The following is a 17,155-nucleotide window of genomic DNA, read 5'->3' as shown; positions in this document are numbered from 1 at the left end:
GATGTCGGAACGAGCTACGGGGGCTCTCAACTCACCAGGCCGCCAAAATCAGCGGGGGTACCCGTCCTGGGCAGTGAGATTCCCCGCAGTTTCTCCGATCCGAGTCACGGCACCAATCTGTTATAAATATAGAGGCAAATTTAGGTTAAATAAAAGAACAGTTTATTATAAAACAATTTTTATAATAAAAATAAACAACGAGGAAAAACCACAATAAAATAAACAGCGCAGCGCTGGGTGGACAGGGGTCTATACCCAAAGGTATAGGTGTTCCCAAATCCACAAAGGAGGGTAGACTGTCCGGGGTTTTTATAGGGATTTTGTGTCCTGAGGCCAAAACTCTGAGCAGTTACTGTTCAACAAAGAGTTTAGATGGCTGGTTGAATGAATTTCCTGGAACCGTGGAACTGAATCAATAGACGACTGGGCAGAGTCCTCTCGTATGTAAAAGTTCTGAGTGCTTCTTGATTGTATCTTCGGTTTGGGCTCTCAGAGTGAAGTATCCAAGTCCGGTGTGGAGTCGACAGATATCTCGGCTGGGCTTCCACTTATTGTCCGGCCTGATTGCATCTTCAGTCGGGGTTTGCAGGGAGGGGTGCCCAGGTGCGGTGTGGAGTCGATGGCCATCTCGGCCTGGCTCCTTTCTTTGTTTAGCTTAATCGTTCGTGTCCTGCTTTTTCTTTCAGGCTGATGAACATCACCTAGGGTCGTTACCGCCTGAATGGGTAGTTACTGCTGGGTTTGGGGAAATTCTTCGGCCACACTATATTTTATATACTTTTTACATTGTTACAAATCTAGTTATATACTTATTTATTCTTTCATGAATTTTTTATCCAAGGTTACATTTATCACACTGCACACTGCAGGAAAAGATGAGGAAACAGTCGTGTGGAGTTAGTAACTTACACTAAGGTCTGGCATGTCTGAGTGGAAAGATAACATGATTTTACCATAAAAGGGGCAAATATATTATTACTGTGGTATATGAGATTCAATTAAATGGCAATGTCAATTAAACAGTTTCCAGAGCTTTTGTTTGGAAGCTTGCAAAGCTTTATTCCTGCAAAAGCTGTTCATTGAGTATCAACAATTAGTTCCCCTGCCAATTTTACAGTCTCTGCTGTGCAACTGATTGAACAGCAGAGACTGTAAAACTCTGTGCTTCTGTTGAAAAGCTGGGTTCAAGTCCATCCTTTGGTGAGTATTTAAGTGAAGTAGATTCAGCAGGAATGTGAATGAATAGCTTGAACAGAGCGTAACCTTGGAAATGCTTAGTGCTCATCAGGCTGGAGGAGAGTGAATTCTACAGGGGTCTTTGAACTCTCATTTGCAGCACCTATTAGTTATCATGGGGATGGTTTCTTTCAGATTTTGACCAGAATTTTTTTTCTTTGACTGGAGAAGGAATTTCAATTTAGTGTCAGGCGAGTAGAAAATCTTTAAGTGAACAAGCGTCCCTCCTAACAGGCTGACATAGAGACATTGCAGTCTTCCTTTCAGAGAATGCCTTAGCACTGTGTTATTTCATTTGTAGTGTTTTGTACTGGTGAGTTGATTAAAATATCTCGGTACCATAGGTTTTATTGGCCCCAAGACCATGGCCATTTCCTGGAAAGCCTCAACCTTCACGCAAGACATTTGACAGCATTTTTGCCATACACAAACATTCTCTACATCCCTCAAGGAAAGCACCTGTAAACAGTACCAATGGCACCACTGTTCCAAGCTGGAATGCAGTAAGCATGCTCAGGGTAGTTTTCCCTGTAAAGATGACTTTGCTCAAGCCCAGCTGAAGCTGCTGCTGTGTCCAGGTCCCAGGCTGCCCTCCATCCCCACCCCATCTCTCTGACCCTCCATTGCTCCATCCCTCTGTCCCTTCAGCCCTCAGTCCCTCCACCCCTCAGTCCCTCTGACTCTGCTTCCCTCAGTCCCTCCATCTTTCCATCTGTTATAAATCCATATTGTGATATTTGCTTTCGCATGTATTAGGACGAATATTATATGTTAAACGCTTTTTGGCTATGTATGTACTTTTTCTCTTGCTAGCAAATTTTAGGCGTAAAGGAATTTCCTGGTGTCCCTCTATACAAAGCAAGAAAACCCCAGAGGGCAAAGACAGTGGGCCCCTAGCTGTTATCAGCGGAAGAACAATGGAGCCCAGACTGTTAGCAGCAGGACACGGAGACCAGGCTGTTGTCAGCAGCAGGGACCAGGCCGTTGACAGTGGAAGGACATGAAGCCCAGCTGCCATGAGCGGAAGGACGAGGGGCCCAGACTGTTATCAACACTGACCACTTGCAGAAAAAGGAAATCAAACTCAAAAATAATGAAGATCAGCAAAAATATAAACTGTACGGACCATGCTCTGAAAAGGCGGGTTCAGGGCGTAACCATGAAAAATGCTTCTTAGGAAAGTTTGAATATGCATTAAACCCTCACAGCAGGAGGGGATAAAAAGGGTGTTCCAAAGATATTGGGTGTGTTCCTGGCAACATGCCAGGGCACCGGCCATTTTAACCCTTTGCTTTATTTTCTTTGTCTCCTAATTGTCTTTTTGTTTATATTAAACTTTTTATAATTTATTAAGAAAGTGAACCTCATTTTTCACACATCCCTTTGTGAAAAACAAGGTTCACATAATTTTTATAGAATTTAAAAGTTTAATAAAAAGACAATTAGGAGAAAAAAATAAAGTATACAGATACGGCCGGGTGTCTCTGCATTCAGCCAAGAGAGCACACCTTATTAACAAAGGATTGTCCCTTAAAAACAGAATCCTACTACATATCCATAAATTCTCATACATTTTCATACATTCTTCTTAGGATCTTTGGTGTTCTTCTGTTTAATTTTCTCTTGCCCCCTTCCCAATAGATCAATCTTCTTGGCACTATTGAGATTTACATTCCCTGATACCAGAAATGCAATAAATTCCTCCCCCCAGAGTTCTGGTCACTGCTGTCTTCATCTGGATAAGATAGTTTACAAAGGCAGGAGTTCTCTAGCTACTTTTTTTTTTCTCAGTCTTTGGGTTATACAAACAAAAGCAGTTTTTATTTTAATACTATGCCATAGCCTAACATATATGTATTATACTACTATTTCTAAGTTTCATCAGTAACAGAAATAAAGAAAACTATATTAATACCAAAAAAAATCCCATTCTTATACACATAACATTCATTTTAATATTTGCGAAAAGCCAATAATATAATATGTATCTATAACACCTTCATCCCTCTATCCCTCTGTCCCTTCATCCCTGCATCCTTCCATTCCTCTGTCCCTTCATTCCTTATTCCCTCCACCCCTCAGTCTCTCCATCCTCCTTCCCTCCATCCTTCTTGTCCCTTCTTCCCTCCATCTCTCAGACTCTTCATCTCTCTTTCCCTCCATCCCTCCATCAGTCTTATCCCTCCTTCCCTCCATTCCTCAGTCTCTCCGTTTCTACTTCCCTCCATCCCTCCATGGCATTGTCCCTCCTCCCCACCACCCCTTTGTCCCATCATCCCCCCCTCCTCCCCTCCCCGTCCCTCAGCCGGGCGGGGCGGGTCCGCTGCAGTACTCACCGCCCACCGCTAGGTCGCGCCAGCCCCGGGGCTTCTATGGCGATGGCGGCTTTGCTCCCCGCGCATGCACGGCCATCTCGGCGGCTTCCGGCGCGCCCGAGGCGACGGCGGGGTTGCGATGGAGCGGTTCGGGCCCGGACCCGTGAGTGCCGTGCCGGTGGCCGAGTTCAGGCCGTGAGTCCCGGGGCGGGCAAGAACAGGGTTCGGCGGTGGGGTGCGGGGAAGGCTACGCGCTGGGCCGCGGCGCGCAGGGGCGCCCTGCAGCCACGGGACACCCGGGCAAGAGCGGCGGCGGAGCGGGAGGGGGTGACAGCTCGGGCCAGGAGGAACCGGAGCGGGTGGAGGAGGAGACCCCCGGTTTGCCTTGGTCACGCTGCGTAGCCCTGGGCCATCCCGAATCTCGAGCGTGGAGGCTGCCGGCCGTCGGGAAAGCGTGCCGAGCTAGGCTGAGCTTATACACGAATGTTTGTTTTTGCTGCGTAGGGAAGCGATGAGAGTATGTCAGTGTAAGAAAAGTATTTGTCAACAGTGGAGTTTTTAACTTTGGTAATAAGCTGGAGGTCATCTTACTCTTCTGTGGGTAAGTGTTGATAGAATGGTTTCTAATTTCCATAGGGAAATTCTGAATGCAGTTATGTCCTCCACTCTGATACTTTTTCAGGCAAACGCTAGTAAAAAAATAATTCGCATGTTTTTCTTTTTTTAAGCTACCCAATATGCTGCCTAAATGTATGGCAGTACACGAGCAGCCGGAAATGCTGTTGGCTGCAGTGTAGAAGCTGTGCGTGGCTACACATAACTGTTAGAGAATGAGATAATTTTTTTCCCTATTTCCACTATTTTTTCAAAGAAAAACACATATTTGTGTTTCAACGCCCTAAGGACTCGAGTCTTTGAACCAGCCAGCCTATGAAAGTGAGAAGGGTATTTCCTGACTTAATATTTACTTCAGCATGAAATAATACAGTGATCCCCAGGCAGAGTGAGTGAGAACTGGTGGAAGCATATGCAGAACCAAGCTGTATGTGGTGTTTTGTAAACACAACACCTGTTTTAGGAGATCAAGTTCAGGGAGACCCTGCCAAATGCCTAAACCTTCATAAGCCCTCTGTTGTTAAAGGTGTTCTAGGTTTAGGTCTGTGAAGGCAAAGTTTTGGTGTAGTGTCTGTATGTTCTGTCACTACACTTATTCCATCTTCCTTAGTTAAAAAGTGAAAAATTATATTTAAGTAGAGGAAGAAGACCTAGTAAAAAGGAACTTGGAGTAGTAAGCTGTTAAATTAATTCAGTGTATTTCCTTTTTATCCCAGCCTGTAAGATCTGTCATTTTCCTGGACTTGTAGTTACTTTAAAACAAAATAAAAAAAAAAAAAGGAACTTGGCAAGTTTTAATGCAGAATACTGTCAGATGGCATGTGTATGTGTAAGTAATATTAGATTTTTAATAATATAATTATGCAGTAATTAATAATTATTAATAATATAATAATTATGCACTGATAAACATATTAACCCCCCTATGCAGGAACAGGGAAAAATCTAAAGATTGTTTTTAATTTTGTTTGTGAGCTTAGACTGGCAGAATCATTACATTGTTTTGAATACTTTCAGCTAAGAAATACTTGCAGCCAAGAAATGCATATTTCAAGTCTTTATTGCTTCCAAACATACACTTACTCAGTTCTTGAAAAGTAATCTGCTTCTGTTTGGAACAAGTTCTTTTCCTGTTTCAGGCATATATATTGTGACTTTCTTTTGTATGTAACTTCTGTTATTTATTTCAGAAATGAGGGTACATTAACATCGACTTTAAGAACACTTCTGTTCTTCACAGCTCTAATGATTACATTACCTGTTGGACTGTATTTTTCATCAAAGGCGTATGTATTTGAAGGTAATTTTGTTTCTGCCAATTAGCATTATTATTACAAAAATAGAAGAAAAGCACGATCCTCTAATAGCATCTTTGTTCTTCCTGTTTTGAGTATTTATATATAGATAAGAAGTCCTGTAATGCCTAATTAGAACAGAAAATTATATAAATGGTTGCTGTATCCTTCCCTGCGCTGTGGTCTGCAATCCAAAATCTGCTGTTTATTATATAGTTGTTTATATTGTATAGAAGTGCATTGTTTCCCTTGCCTAAAGGGTACTTAACACCATCCTGCAGCAGTCTTTTGTCAGAATCATCAGAGATATGTTCCTGCAGATATTGCAAACTAATCACATGTTCAAGACAGAGTAATGTTGTTCATGAGGTTTATATTTTGCTTTTTGAAACACACGTGCATTTAAACAAGTTATATGCAATCTGATATTGAATGTGGTTGCTTGTAGAGCCTTCTTTTAATTAAAAGTAAAAAAAAGGAAGAGAGATTATGGCTGTTTGATTGAACAAACAGCCATGTTGTAGTGCTGATTCTGCAAGGTTTTAATACTTACTTCCTATAGTTCTAGGAAGTTATCTCCTTCAGAAGTGGGGAAGAGGAAGGGAGAAAACAGCTGCTTTTAAGAGCAGTTTATGAGTGTGTAACAGTTGTTCTGAGATAACTCTCCTTTGGTGTGCACTGCTGTAAAGCTTGTTAAGTAACTTTCAAGATCCTTTGAAAGGATTGTCTTTGCAGGGTGATGGTTTTGGAGTGCTGTAATGTGTAGGTTTTGTTTGCTTTTGGGGTGATTCTGTTGTGTTTTTAAAATTAATTAAGGAAAACAATATTTCAGTGTTTGGTCTTCTGATATTTGAAGGCTTATTTTATATGAGATGCATTCATGTATCTTAACTGGTGGGGCACTATTGTTTTACAGTCTAAATCCAGAAGGTAATAGTCTTGTATATTTAATTGTTCTTCTACAATTTTCTCCTGTTTTAGTGGCAAATAATTACAGAATTCTCCCCCTTCTTCCTCCCACCTCCCTCCCCTATTTTATTGCCCCACAAAGAGACCTACATTTAGTAAAAAAGGATGTTGAGGTTTGTTTGGTGCTGGAAGGTACTAACAGAAAAAGTGAATGTTGTAGAACTCTTAAGCTATTGAAGTCAAATCTAGGGTATTTTATCTTAAATATTGAATACTGCAGTGTTACTTTGTTCCAGAAATAGTTTCAAGTTCTTTAACCTTTATCATGGTGAATTCTTTCCTGTGAATCATTTTGAGCTCAGATTTTTCATACAGGAGTAAATGTAACTTTGGTCTTAAGGGAGTATTGTGCCTTGCTATATCACAGTTCCTAGCTCATAACTAATATTCTTTACTTTCTTTGTTTTCTCAGGTTCCTTGGGAATGTCTGACAGAGACAGCTATTTTTATGCTGCCATAGTTGCTGTAGTCACTGTCCACGTAGTACTTGCTCTCTTTGTTTATGTAGCCTGGAATGAGGGTTCACGGCAGTGGCGCGAAGGCAAACAGGACTAAAATGAAGATCATCAGTGCCTGATGTCCACAGACTGTAAATCAGATGTTTTGTGAGCTGAAGGAAGAGCATTCTTCTAAATGTATAATACACATGCACAGACGAGGCTGATGCTTCAGTTGTGGTTAAAATAAGATTTGTACTTACTTGACTTTGTACTAGTGTTTTCTGTAATAGTAATGGAAGTTGTTCTTTAGCCAACTTCTACAATGTTGAGCTGAGGAAGCCCTCACTTGCAGTTAAAGTGGAATAATAATATACTTTTGGAAACTCCTGTAGCTACTTTTTTCATGCCTAGTATTTTTCTGGCTTGCTCTAAAAATAATATTGGCATGAAACGAGCCAATGAAAATTTTCAAGGAATTAAATTGCTGCTTAAAAAAGCTACATTACTTAATATCCAGCTACAGTGGAAAAAATGGAATTTCACTTTCCTGTGAATAGTTTCCTGATTTATATGTGTTGTGGTTTAACCCCAGCCAGAAACTGAGCACCACACAGCTGCTCACTCACTGTGACCCCTCAACAGAATGGGTGTGGGAATCAGGAAAGCAAAGTGAGAAAACTCATAGTTCAAGATAAAGACAGTTTAATAGGTAAAGTAAAAGCTGTACAGCTAAGTGTGTTGGTTTTCAGTACAAATTCAAACCATTGCCCTATGGTAGCTATTATGAAGAAAACTACCTCTATCCCAGCCCAAACAAACCAACACAGTGGGATAGGTGTAATTAATCTATTTCTGTGTTTAGAAGTAATTTCAAAACCGGAATTGTTTAGAAACTCAGGTGATGTCTTTCTAATGTGAAGTACAATTCTTTTTTCAAATATATTTTTTATTGCAGTGTAAAATTCAGTCTTTAATTTCCTTTTGGGAGGACTGTGGTATTATACATTGCTCATCTTTCTCCTCTTCTACAATTTATCCTGTATTGCAAAGGAAAGGGCATAGCATATTTTTTTGTTTGTCTTTAGATAGGTATGTATCTCCTTGATGTTTGCTAAAGTGTGCAGTTGGATTTCCTGTGGTAAAGCAGTGTCAGTAACAGCCATAAGCTGCTGTAATGGCTGGTAGGGGAAGGAGTGAGAGAAAACAAGCTGTAGTCTGTAAATGGTGTCCTTTATGAAGCGGAGGACATAAAAATGACCACATGGAATACTGGCTTCTTTTCGTAACTACTTACTTGTACACTGTGAAATGATACAATATGTTGATTGTTTTCTTTTTTCCTCGGTTGTGCGTAGTCAAATTTTAGTGAGATTTTTGTAAGATAATATGAATTTCATTCCACTGTTGTGCTGTTGTTAGCAAGCTTCTTAATCTCTGGCTAAAACATTTTTTCTAGAGTTCTGGCAAGGCAGACTTTTTTAACCCTGATGATGGCTGTTAAAGCTGTTGTGCTTGAGGTCATTCTGTTAAATTGAATTTTCCAGTTTATTGTATTAGTTTAGCCTTTCTTGGAAGTTTTTTAGCCTTTCTTGGAAGTTTTTAGCTTAGTATGGGGCTTGGCATAGTTTTGGTGCTGCATGTAAACATATGTATATGGTATGGTAAAACATATGTATAAATGAGGCAAAAATTGATTATCTGTGCCCAGTGGCTTGAGATTTCTCCAAACCTCATTCCTGTCTTGTCTACCCCAGTGTCAGGTATGCATGAGCATATTCACCATGACTCACTAATGCAAATCAGTTTTTTACACTTGGTTTCTGCTGTGTTACCTTTTCTCATCCAGAGCTACATTGTCAGGTTGCTGCTGGCAAGCTGGAGACTCTTACCAGAGTACTTGAAGTGCAAAGTTAGTTTGTACATGGGCATATTGGCTTCCTGTTCTCCAGTGTATGAAATGTACGTTGTGGAACAAATACTGCCTTTCAATAAAGACCTGCCCCTCAATACAAGATACAGTAAACAACATGTGTGGAACACTTTTTGAATGTCTTTAATATTCCACATGTAGAGTACAGCTTAAAGCAAATATATAGCCCTGTTCAATAGCTTAGCTTTTTTTTATTATTTTTAATTTATTCACAGTGGAGAATAAATGAAGAGCTACACTTATGAAATAAAGAAGTTGAAATTTATTTGGTACTAGAAGACAGTGGCAGAGAAAATGAATGTTACAGAAGTATATGATGCTGACTCCAAGGGGAACACACCTGCTGTGCTATATTAGGTGGATCCTGTGCTGTGTCTGTTCTATATTTCAGGTAGCAGAATCCCTAGACATAAAGTTAATTTCCTAGGAATAACAGGAAAATAATTCCTTATTATAACTTTAGTTAAAAAAATCTGACAAGTTTGGTCTTCACTGTATGTGCAGGTGCTGTAATGTCTCAGAAGCTGGGGGTAATGAGCTGAGCATTAGTCCATCTATTGGAAGATCTTTGAAGGTAATGTCTTGATCCACAACATTCATGGTGAGAAAAGAGGCACTGCCTGAGTCTGCACAGCCATAGCCAGGTGCTGGTTTGATGTTGCCTGTGCTTCTGAGTGGGAACAATCCCTCAAGTAAAGGCTGCAATGAAAACAGCCTGTGAAGGGTTGTTCGCCTGCAGCCCAGGGAGGTTCCTGGGGAGCATTTTCTTCCCTCCCTCTTTGCCAGCAGTGGGGAGCCACACTGGAGCAGTCTGTTGCTGAAGGAAGGGACCCACACTAGAGCAGTTTGTGAGGGACTCTACTGAGGAGGAAAGAGGGCAGGAACAATGTGTGAAGAGCTGACCACAACACCCATTCCTTGTTCCCCTGTGCTGCTGCAGGGGAGGTAGAGAACTCAGGAGTCAAATTGAACCTGGAAGAAGAGAGTGCTGGGGGAAGGTGTTTTATTCTGCATCATCCTACTCTGATTTGATGGGTAATAAATTAATTTTGCCAAACTGGGTCTGTTTTTCGCATGATGGTAATTAGTGAATGACCTCCCTGTGCTTGTCTCAACCCAGGAGCTTTTTGTTACATTTTCTCTTCCCTGTTCAGCTAGAAAGGGGAGTGTTTGCATAATTTTGATGGGCATTTGGTGTCCGGCCAAGGTCAAACCCACCACATTTAAACTGATAAAATTTTGGAGAGATCAAAATTCTTTTTGGTTTTATTTTTTTATTTTCTGTAGAATGGTGATGTAAAATTTTTAACAGTGTGGTATTTAAAGTAGTCCTGTAAGTTTGTTAATTTTACTACTAGGAATGGATTTGAGACAGCTCACAAAAAGACAACTGGAAAAACTGTCCGTGTAAGTCCTTCAGTACTTCACAGTTGTGTCTCAGTTAATGTGTTTGTACAGGTTGCACAGTTTGACAATTAGTCAACTAAAACAAGCAATTGTATCTCACAGTGAGCAAATACTTTGAGACAGATTGTAGCGTAAATTTTCCAGAACATTTTCCAAGAGTGAATAAATGGGAGAGAATTAGGAAGTGGGAAATCAGTGACTTTTAATTAGTTTTTGTCTTCTGTACTTAATATCTTTGTCTTTTAAAATGCCCGCAGGACACTGTGGTGGTGGGTACCCAGTCTGTGAGAGTGTGCAGATGAGCAGCTTTGCTTTTTGCTTGGGGATGCCTGACTAAACTCGTTATTAACTACCAGCACTAAAACATCTCCAAACCAAATGGCCATTAACAGGAATTATCATTGCTTAAGGCATATGAACTTGAAACAGTCTTTACAGTACATTTGAAGCAAAACACTGCCTACCTGTTTCTTGCATTGTAGAAAAGGGCCTAGTAATAACACTCAACATTAAAAAAACCAAACCCCAAGAAACCAGCCAAAAACAAAACCAACAACCCTATCCTCCAGAAGGCCCAAGCTCCTGTGTTGTTTTCACTCAGACTGATTCCAGGCAGAAGGCTGTAGTTTTGCCTTGTTGTTAGAGCCACACAACAAACTAGAGGGCAGGCTGTGCTACCTGATCACTCTGATGGGCATGGGGAACTTGTGGTGCTCGCTGAGAAATTATGTTCTCACTTAGTGCATTGGTGAACAGTAAAATTTTTGATACCACTGCAATTTTGGTGGGTTTTAGCCTGCTGTGACTACTGTAGTTAAATAAATTGTGCTTAGGCTTCTGTCAGCCCTCGCAGCTAGACAGGGTGTACTGAGAGCATCAGGCAGGGATGTGGTTGGTACTAGTTCAAGTGAGTAAGTACTAGTTCAAGTAAGTAAGAGATGAGAAAGCAAAAGGTCCTTAAATAATCAACTGAGCCACACATGTATTACAGAATACCGTATTTTGGGTATGACAAATGTAGGTAGGGTGCAGCCCATGGGGCAAGAGGAGAAGGGTCCAGTGAAGCAAAGGAGTGACTTGGGGAGATGGGGTGAGGGCTGGAATGTGCTAGCATGGCTGGATGTATGATGGCAAAGGTACCATATGTTTTGTTTAGAAGAATTTATTCCACTGTTTTTCAAGGGATTATGCAGAACCATTGGTCTGAAATACTAAATCTAAATAGTACAAAATAGTAAGCTAATTCCATTTTAAACTTCCAACTAAAATTATTCATAGGTTGACAGCTTTGCTGTGTGAGATATGGGACACATTTATTAACTTTGTTTTGTACAAATCAGCATTGTTACGGGCTCTGAGTCATCTCATAGGGCATGGTTAAGCCCTTGGAGTATAAATATTTCTTTAAAAATACCAATGAGCAACTACCACTAATGTTTCATTAGCTCAAATCAATTGTCAGTTTAAGAGTAATACAGAAGCTGTTTGAAGGTGGCAGAGAGATGAGCTGCTTGTGTCCCTGCAAGAGGAGGCCCTCAGATGCTTGAATGGGACTTGCAAGAAGAAATTGCTGTGTGATTCAGGGCCCCCACAGTCATTCTCTTATCTGAAGATACACCAGTGTCTGAATTTCTGAGCTATTGGCATAGAGCTCGAGTCTCTTTGTTAGGAGAAGCACAGTGTTGTGTCACAACGCTGAGCTGTAGTTGTAAGACAGAAAATGGAGGTAACCTTTTGGGACTTGAGCTCTGCTTGAATCTAAGGCAGTAAGAAAAGGGGTGGAGGAAATGCAAGGAGATTCCTGAGAAAACTGCCTTTTTAGATGCTCGTCTCCCAGTTCTGGAACCATGAGACAGAGTAAATTGAGGTTCTGTTTCAAAAGGCAGCGATACAGACTGGGAAGCTTTGTGGGGAAGAATGCCCAGGGTGAAGAGCTAGGAAAGTAGAGTAGTTGATTTGATGACTGGCTGGCTCAGAGCCTGGGACAGAGATATTTTTTTTTTTTTTTTGTTCTGGTTTGCTGTCATGCTTCACAACCCTTTTGTCCTACCAGCTTTGGATGGGATGTTCTTGCTGAGATGATTCCCCCGTGGGCTCACTGTTGGGAGGGATGATCAGGTGCTTAACTGCAGCTGTGCTCTTGAAACAGTACAAACTGCTCACAAGCCTGCAAAAAAAGATGTTGCTGCTTTTAGCTGGCACATGAGACACTGTGGTTTAATAGTTTTAGTGGAAATGGCCCAGGGCATAGGCACAGGGGATATATTATTAATTAAAACTGTTCATAATTGAAGAATTATTTATAAGTGAGAGCAATAGCAGTCAGAGATTAAGAGCAAACATTGCTGTGGATGTGGGCCCATGCTCCAGGCACCATGGAGGAGATGTTTAATACCTTTACAGTTCTTCATCCTCAAGATGCAGTTTTTTTTAGCATGCTTGGGTCCTTAATGGTGGTTCTGCTAATGTTAGAGATCAACTGGAAATTTGGCTTCACAGCTGGAACATTGCTTATTTCAGAGGAATGAGTCTTTGATGTGTAAGTGGTTTTCTGTCTGACAGAGAAGACAGAGGAACTCACTTTGCTCTCAAACCACGTCACACTTTGACCTCTTTCCTAGAATAATTCCTAGAATAGTAAGAATTAGCAAGTGTTAGGTGATTATATACGCAAAGCATTATGATAGAGCATAGAGTTTCCTTTACAAACTTGTGTTATGTCTGCAGTACAATGCTTTTTTTCTTCAGAGTAAAGTATGCCCTCACCAAACAATTCAAACCACACGTGATTCTGATGATTTGGGTGTTGGAACTATTTTGATGGCTGTTTGTGTGGGGTGCAGCTACCCCTGTTTAAATGCGGAGTGGCTGTAGCTCATCATCTGCAGGTTTTGCCCAGTATCCCTGAGACCTGCGTAGATTCCAAATTGCGTGTTTAATAGAGATTCCTCTGCTGGCGTTAATGCTTAGGGGCTTCAACCTAGCTCCCAGTTTTACTTTGTGAAAACTGGACCTTGGGTTTTATACTTCAATTATAATGGTCTCTTTCTATATGATAATGACCGACTGATCATTAAGCTAGTTCCTTTGTTCCTATCTAGCATTTATTTCTAACCTGTTACAGTTCTGCAAACAGCAGCAAGTCACTCACTCCTTTTACTATTTCTTCCTCTTTACCTTTCCTTATTAAGTTCTTTCCATGGAAGCAAATATTTCCTGTAGTGTGATATCTCTTGTGATCCCTAGTTAAGATTATGTGAACTTTGTAGGGCAAGATGAGGCTTTTATAACACTTGGTGGGTATTTTGCTTCCCTACCCATGTATTTTCAGAATTGTTTGTTCTAACAGCTCTGATACGTAAGGCATGAAAACAGTGATTTCAGAGGAAAAAAAATCCAGTTTTATAGACAATTCCTGTATCAGTTATCTATGTGTCATGGGCCTTTGGGAGGAGTAATGGACAACACCAGAATAGCAGCATTTTTAGGTTCTGTGTTGTCACATACTTACTAAGTTCAGAACAGTTGAACTCTGTGGTCAAATATAGTTTTATTTTAGCATATTACAGGACTCAAGAACATGCAAGTACACTGCATTGGCAGTGGGATCCAGGCTGCTTTCACTTCTCCAGCCCTAAAAGAAAACTACATTGAGCCTTTTGGTAGCAAAATCTTACAAACTCCCTTAGGAATATGTGATGGATGTAGCTCTTCAAAATGCTATGTTGACTTTATATCAAACTTATGCAAGGGATTAATTTGGAAGGAGAGCTGAGCAGCTTGTGAACTTTCTACCTCAGGTCAGCTGTGCTCTAATTGCATGGTCCAAATTCCTATTTGATTGGATAAATTATTTTTGAGTGCTTTTTATGGACTTTGTTCAAAAAGTGAACAGGTAATTCATCTCAGCAGATAATTCTGCAGAGTACCAGAACTAATTTGCTACAGTTGTATTCAGTTACAGATGAAGCAATGGAGTAATGTATCTGATTACATAAGCATGATTGATCAGTAAAGCAGACAAGAGTAATTTATTTTGTGTTGTCTCCTTGAATTCTGACAAGACAGTTTTCCTTCAGTTCAAACTTGGCAGTTTTCTCATCACAGAGATTCCTGTACAGACTGATTGACCAGTAAGAGGAATCGGTGTGTTTGTAGAAGCCAGTATGCTCTAGATTCCTGTGAAAAGCAGGTGAGGCTTTGCCTCACCATAAGGGAAGTCCCCTTGCCTACAATCCCGGCTTTTGGAGAATTAACAAGGACTGGTCCTGAATGAAAATGAGGTATTGGAGGTAACTGTGCCAGGACTGCTGTGGTTTGGATGGGTAGGAAGCCTTACCCATCAGTAACAAGATGTTAGCTGACTCTTCTTTTTCTCATTTGCATTCCTAGCAATGAGAAATCAGTATAAAGCCATCATTTACTCTTAACAGTCTTTGAAAAACACAATCTGTAATATTTTCTCAGGAAAAAATTCTACTTTAAACTAAGCTTTTGAGACTTCATAGAAATTTAAGCTGCTTTAGCCAAAAAAAGAGCTTTTGGATAAAACTGGTATTATTGATGAATTTTCCCCTCCAGAATACACAGCATATTCCTTTTGTGCTAAAAAAAAAGGTGAATATCACAGAATACTATATGTGGCAGCATTGTATAATATCCAGATACCACTTGCCTTGCATGTCCTGCCTGCTCTTCTTGCAACTATTTCCAAAGAACAAGGTAGGATCCAGCTGCACTCAGTCTTTATGAACACACAGGGAGAGTTGGTCTCTGTTCCAAAGAAGTCGCTATACAGCAAGATCAGTATGACTAAAGGGATATTACCAACAAACATGGCAAATGTGTCCAGGTGGAAGTAGAGAGGTATTTAGTGCAGCTAGCACAGCATAACTCCTGGAGTCGTTGGACCTAGCCTTGAAGTTGTGGCACGTCTACCCTCGGAGAGGTAAGAGATTCACTTTGCTGGCTATGGTGGATTGCAGGGTCAGAACTGGTGGCAGAAGGGAATGGAACTTGAATTTTTTACCCACTGCTCTGCCAGCAATATCTGCTGTTCACTGCCACCCATCCATAAGGATTTTCTAGGGTGTTTTTCTGATGAGAACTTGAATTAGTGGATACCTGGACTTTTACCTAATTTTGCATAGCTTGACAGTCTCTTCAGGGTCTGCAGACATTGTAGCCCATGCTTTCCTTTCTTGTCAGTTCTTCTGAATATTCAATTAAATCCCTGTTTCAGTACTTTATTTGCCATTGTTCAGCTGGCTTTAGACTTCTCTGGGTTTCTTTCGGGTATATCTTTTCTCTGCATCATCATTTCCTTCCACACCTAAAAACTTATTAAGAAAGGCTCACTGAAATTTGCACACCACTGGAGGATGGTGCTGCACTTGAACGGTGTCATTCCATTATTTTTCAATGGCGTTAGTGCTGGGCTTTTGTCCTGCTTCACACTTCCAAGAGCATGTCCCTTCATTTGGCCACAAGATTCATCTGGGAATGAGTTCAGTGTCAGGATGCAGAATATGCATGTGGTGCTATCCAGGCTAAGGCTTGGCATGAGACAAAAAAAATACAGCAGTGAGCAAATGATAAAGGAATTAAACAAATATACAGTCCCTATTTTATCACGTATGACTTGGGGTATGTGCATGTTTTAGCTCTAATCAGTGGATTGTTTGGGAAGGTACATTCAAGCATGACTAATCTGTATTTGTCTCCCTCTCCCAAAACATTGTTTCATTTGAAATGTTTTCTTTCTCTGCATTTAAAGAATATTCTTTCATAATGCAAATGCTGTTTTTCATTTTTCCAGAACAGTTTGTTGAAGTGTTTCTATTAATCTTTCTATTATTTAAGCAATTCTATCTGCAATACACAATAGAAACAAATGAATTGGTTTTTTTGAGACAAGCTTGCTTCTTATCCTACAGAAACAATGACTCATGAAATTTATCCAACCCTCATCTGTATTCCTTCCCCAACTAATAAGTTAAATGGGAGTTTTGTGTTTGTTTTAAAAGACAGCCTGTGCGTACCTCACCAGGGAGCTTGTTTGAACATGGAGTTCACAAGAGGAAAATTCCTTGCCATCACAGTAGGACTGCTTCATTGAGCATTAAGGAGCTTTGCAAAGTTTGCTCCTTAAGTGAAGAAAACAGCACTGGATTTAATTCATTGCTCACACAGTGATCTTAGTCTAGCGTGCACTTCATCATGATGCCAGAAGGTTTGTGGTTCTGATACATTAAAAGACTGCAGAAGGCAGAAAGCTTTGTCTTTGGGCCTGTTAATCCTGCAGATGGAGAGGATCAGGATGTATAAGATTCTACATTGATCTAGGATAAAAATACTTCTATTTTTATTCTGAAACAGTCCTGCAAATGGTTGTGCTGGTCTAAGAAGGGAGTGTGGAGGATGGGTACAGGTATTTGTAGTCAGTGTACCTGCTGAAGCCCCATGTGATGAGGAGACACCCTTAGCTGGACCTGACTCCACATTAATGCAGAGAAGCTTGTTTAAAGCTAAAATGGGGTATGGGCTTGCAACTTCATGGTGTGGATGGACCATGGGGTTTAGCTGTGAGGAAATAGACCCTTATCAGTACAATTCACTGCATGAAAAATAGGCAGTTTTTCTCTAAAACTGTGGATTTTGCAATGGGCTTTTTTAACTGAGCAAAGTCTTCTGGTCATCCAAGTACTTATTTTTGGGGAAATCTGGAGAGGATTGCAAAAGAAGCTTTCCAGGGAGAAGTTTATATCCCATATATCAAATTGTTCCTATTTGGACACTGTTGTAGTCTAAGGCCTGGCTTTCGGAAGACTTCGGGATGTAACAGAAAGTTAGTAAACCCCCTCTCCGTAATATGGTAATGATTTCTGCAATTAGCCAATAGCACCTAGCTGTGATGAAAGCAGATGGGAGTAGCATAGTGACCCTAGG

The 17,155-nt window shown here is 40.6% G+C and overlaps 1 protein-coding gene across 1 annotated transcript; it reads left to right on the top strand.

Moving 5' to 3' along the window:
- The first annotated feature begins 3,604 nt into the window (after positions 1 to 3,604).
- Positions 3,605 to 8,896, top strand: VMA21 (vacuolar ATPase assembly factor VMA21). Its single transcript, XM_005532395.3, has 3 exons — positions 3,605 to 3,746; positions 5,357 to 5,466; positions 6,843 to 8,896. Exons 1-3 carry the CDS (start codon positions 3,637 to 3,639, stop codon positions 6,983 to 6,985), a joined length of 363 nt encoding a protein of 120 aa, XP_005532452.2. The 5' UTR covers positions 3,605 to 3,636; the 3' UTR covers positions 6,986 to 8,896.
- The last annotated feature ends 8,259 nt before the right edge of the window (positions 8,897 to 17,155 follow it).

Source organism: Pseudopodoces humilis, chromosome 15 (assembly GCF_049639895.1).
Source record: "Pseudopodoces humilis isolate 2021_Gansu_Grassland_sample_001 chromosome 15, ASM4963989v1, whole genome shotgun sequence".
NCBI lineage: Eukaryota > Metazoa > Chordata > Aves > Passeriformes > Paridae > Pseudopodoces > Pseudopodoces humilis.
The sequence above is the reverse complement of the archived record's forward strand: the minus strand, read 5'-3'. Positions and strand labels throughout refer to the sequence as shown.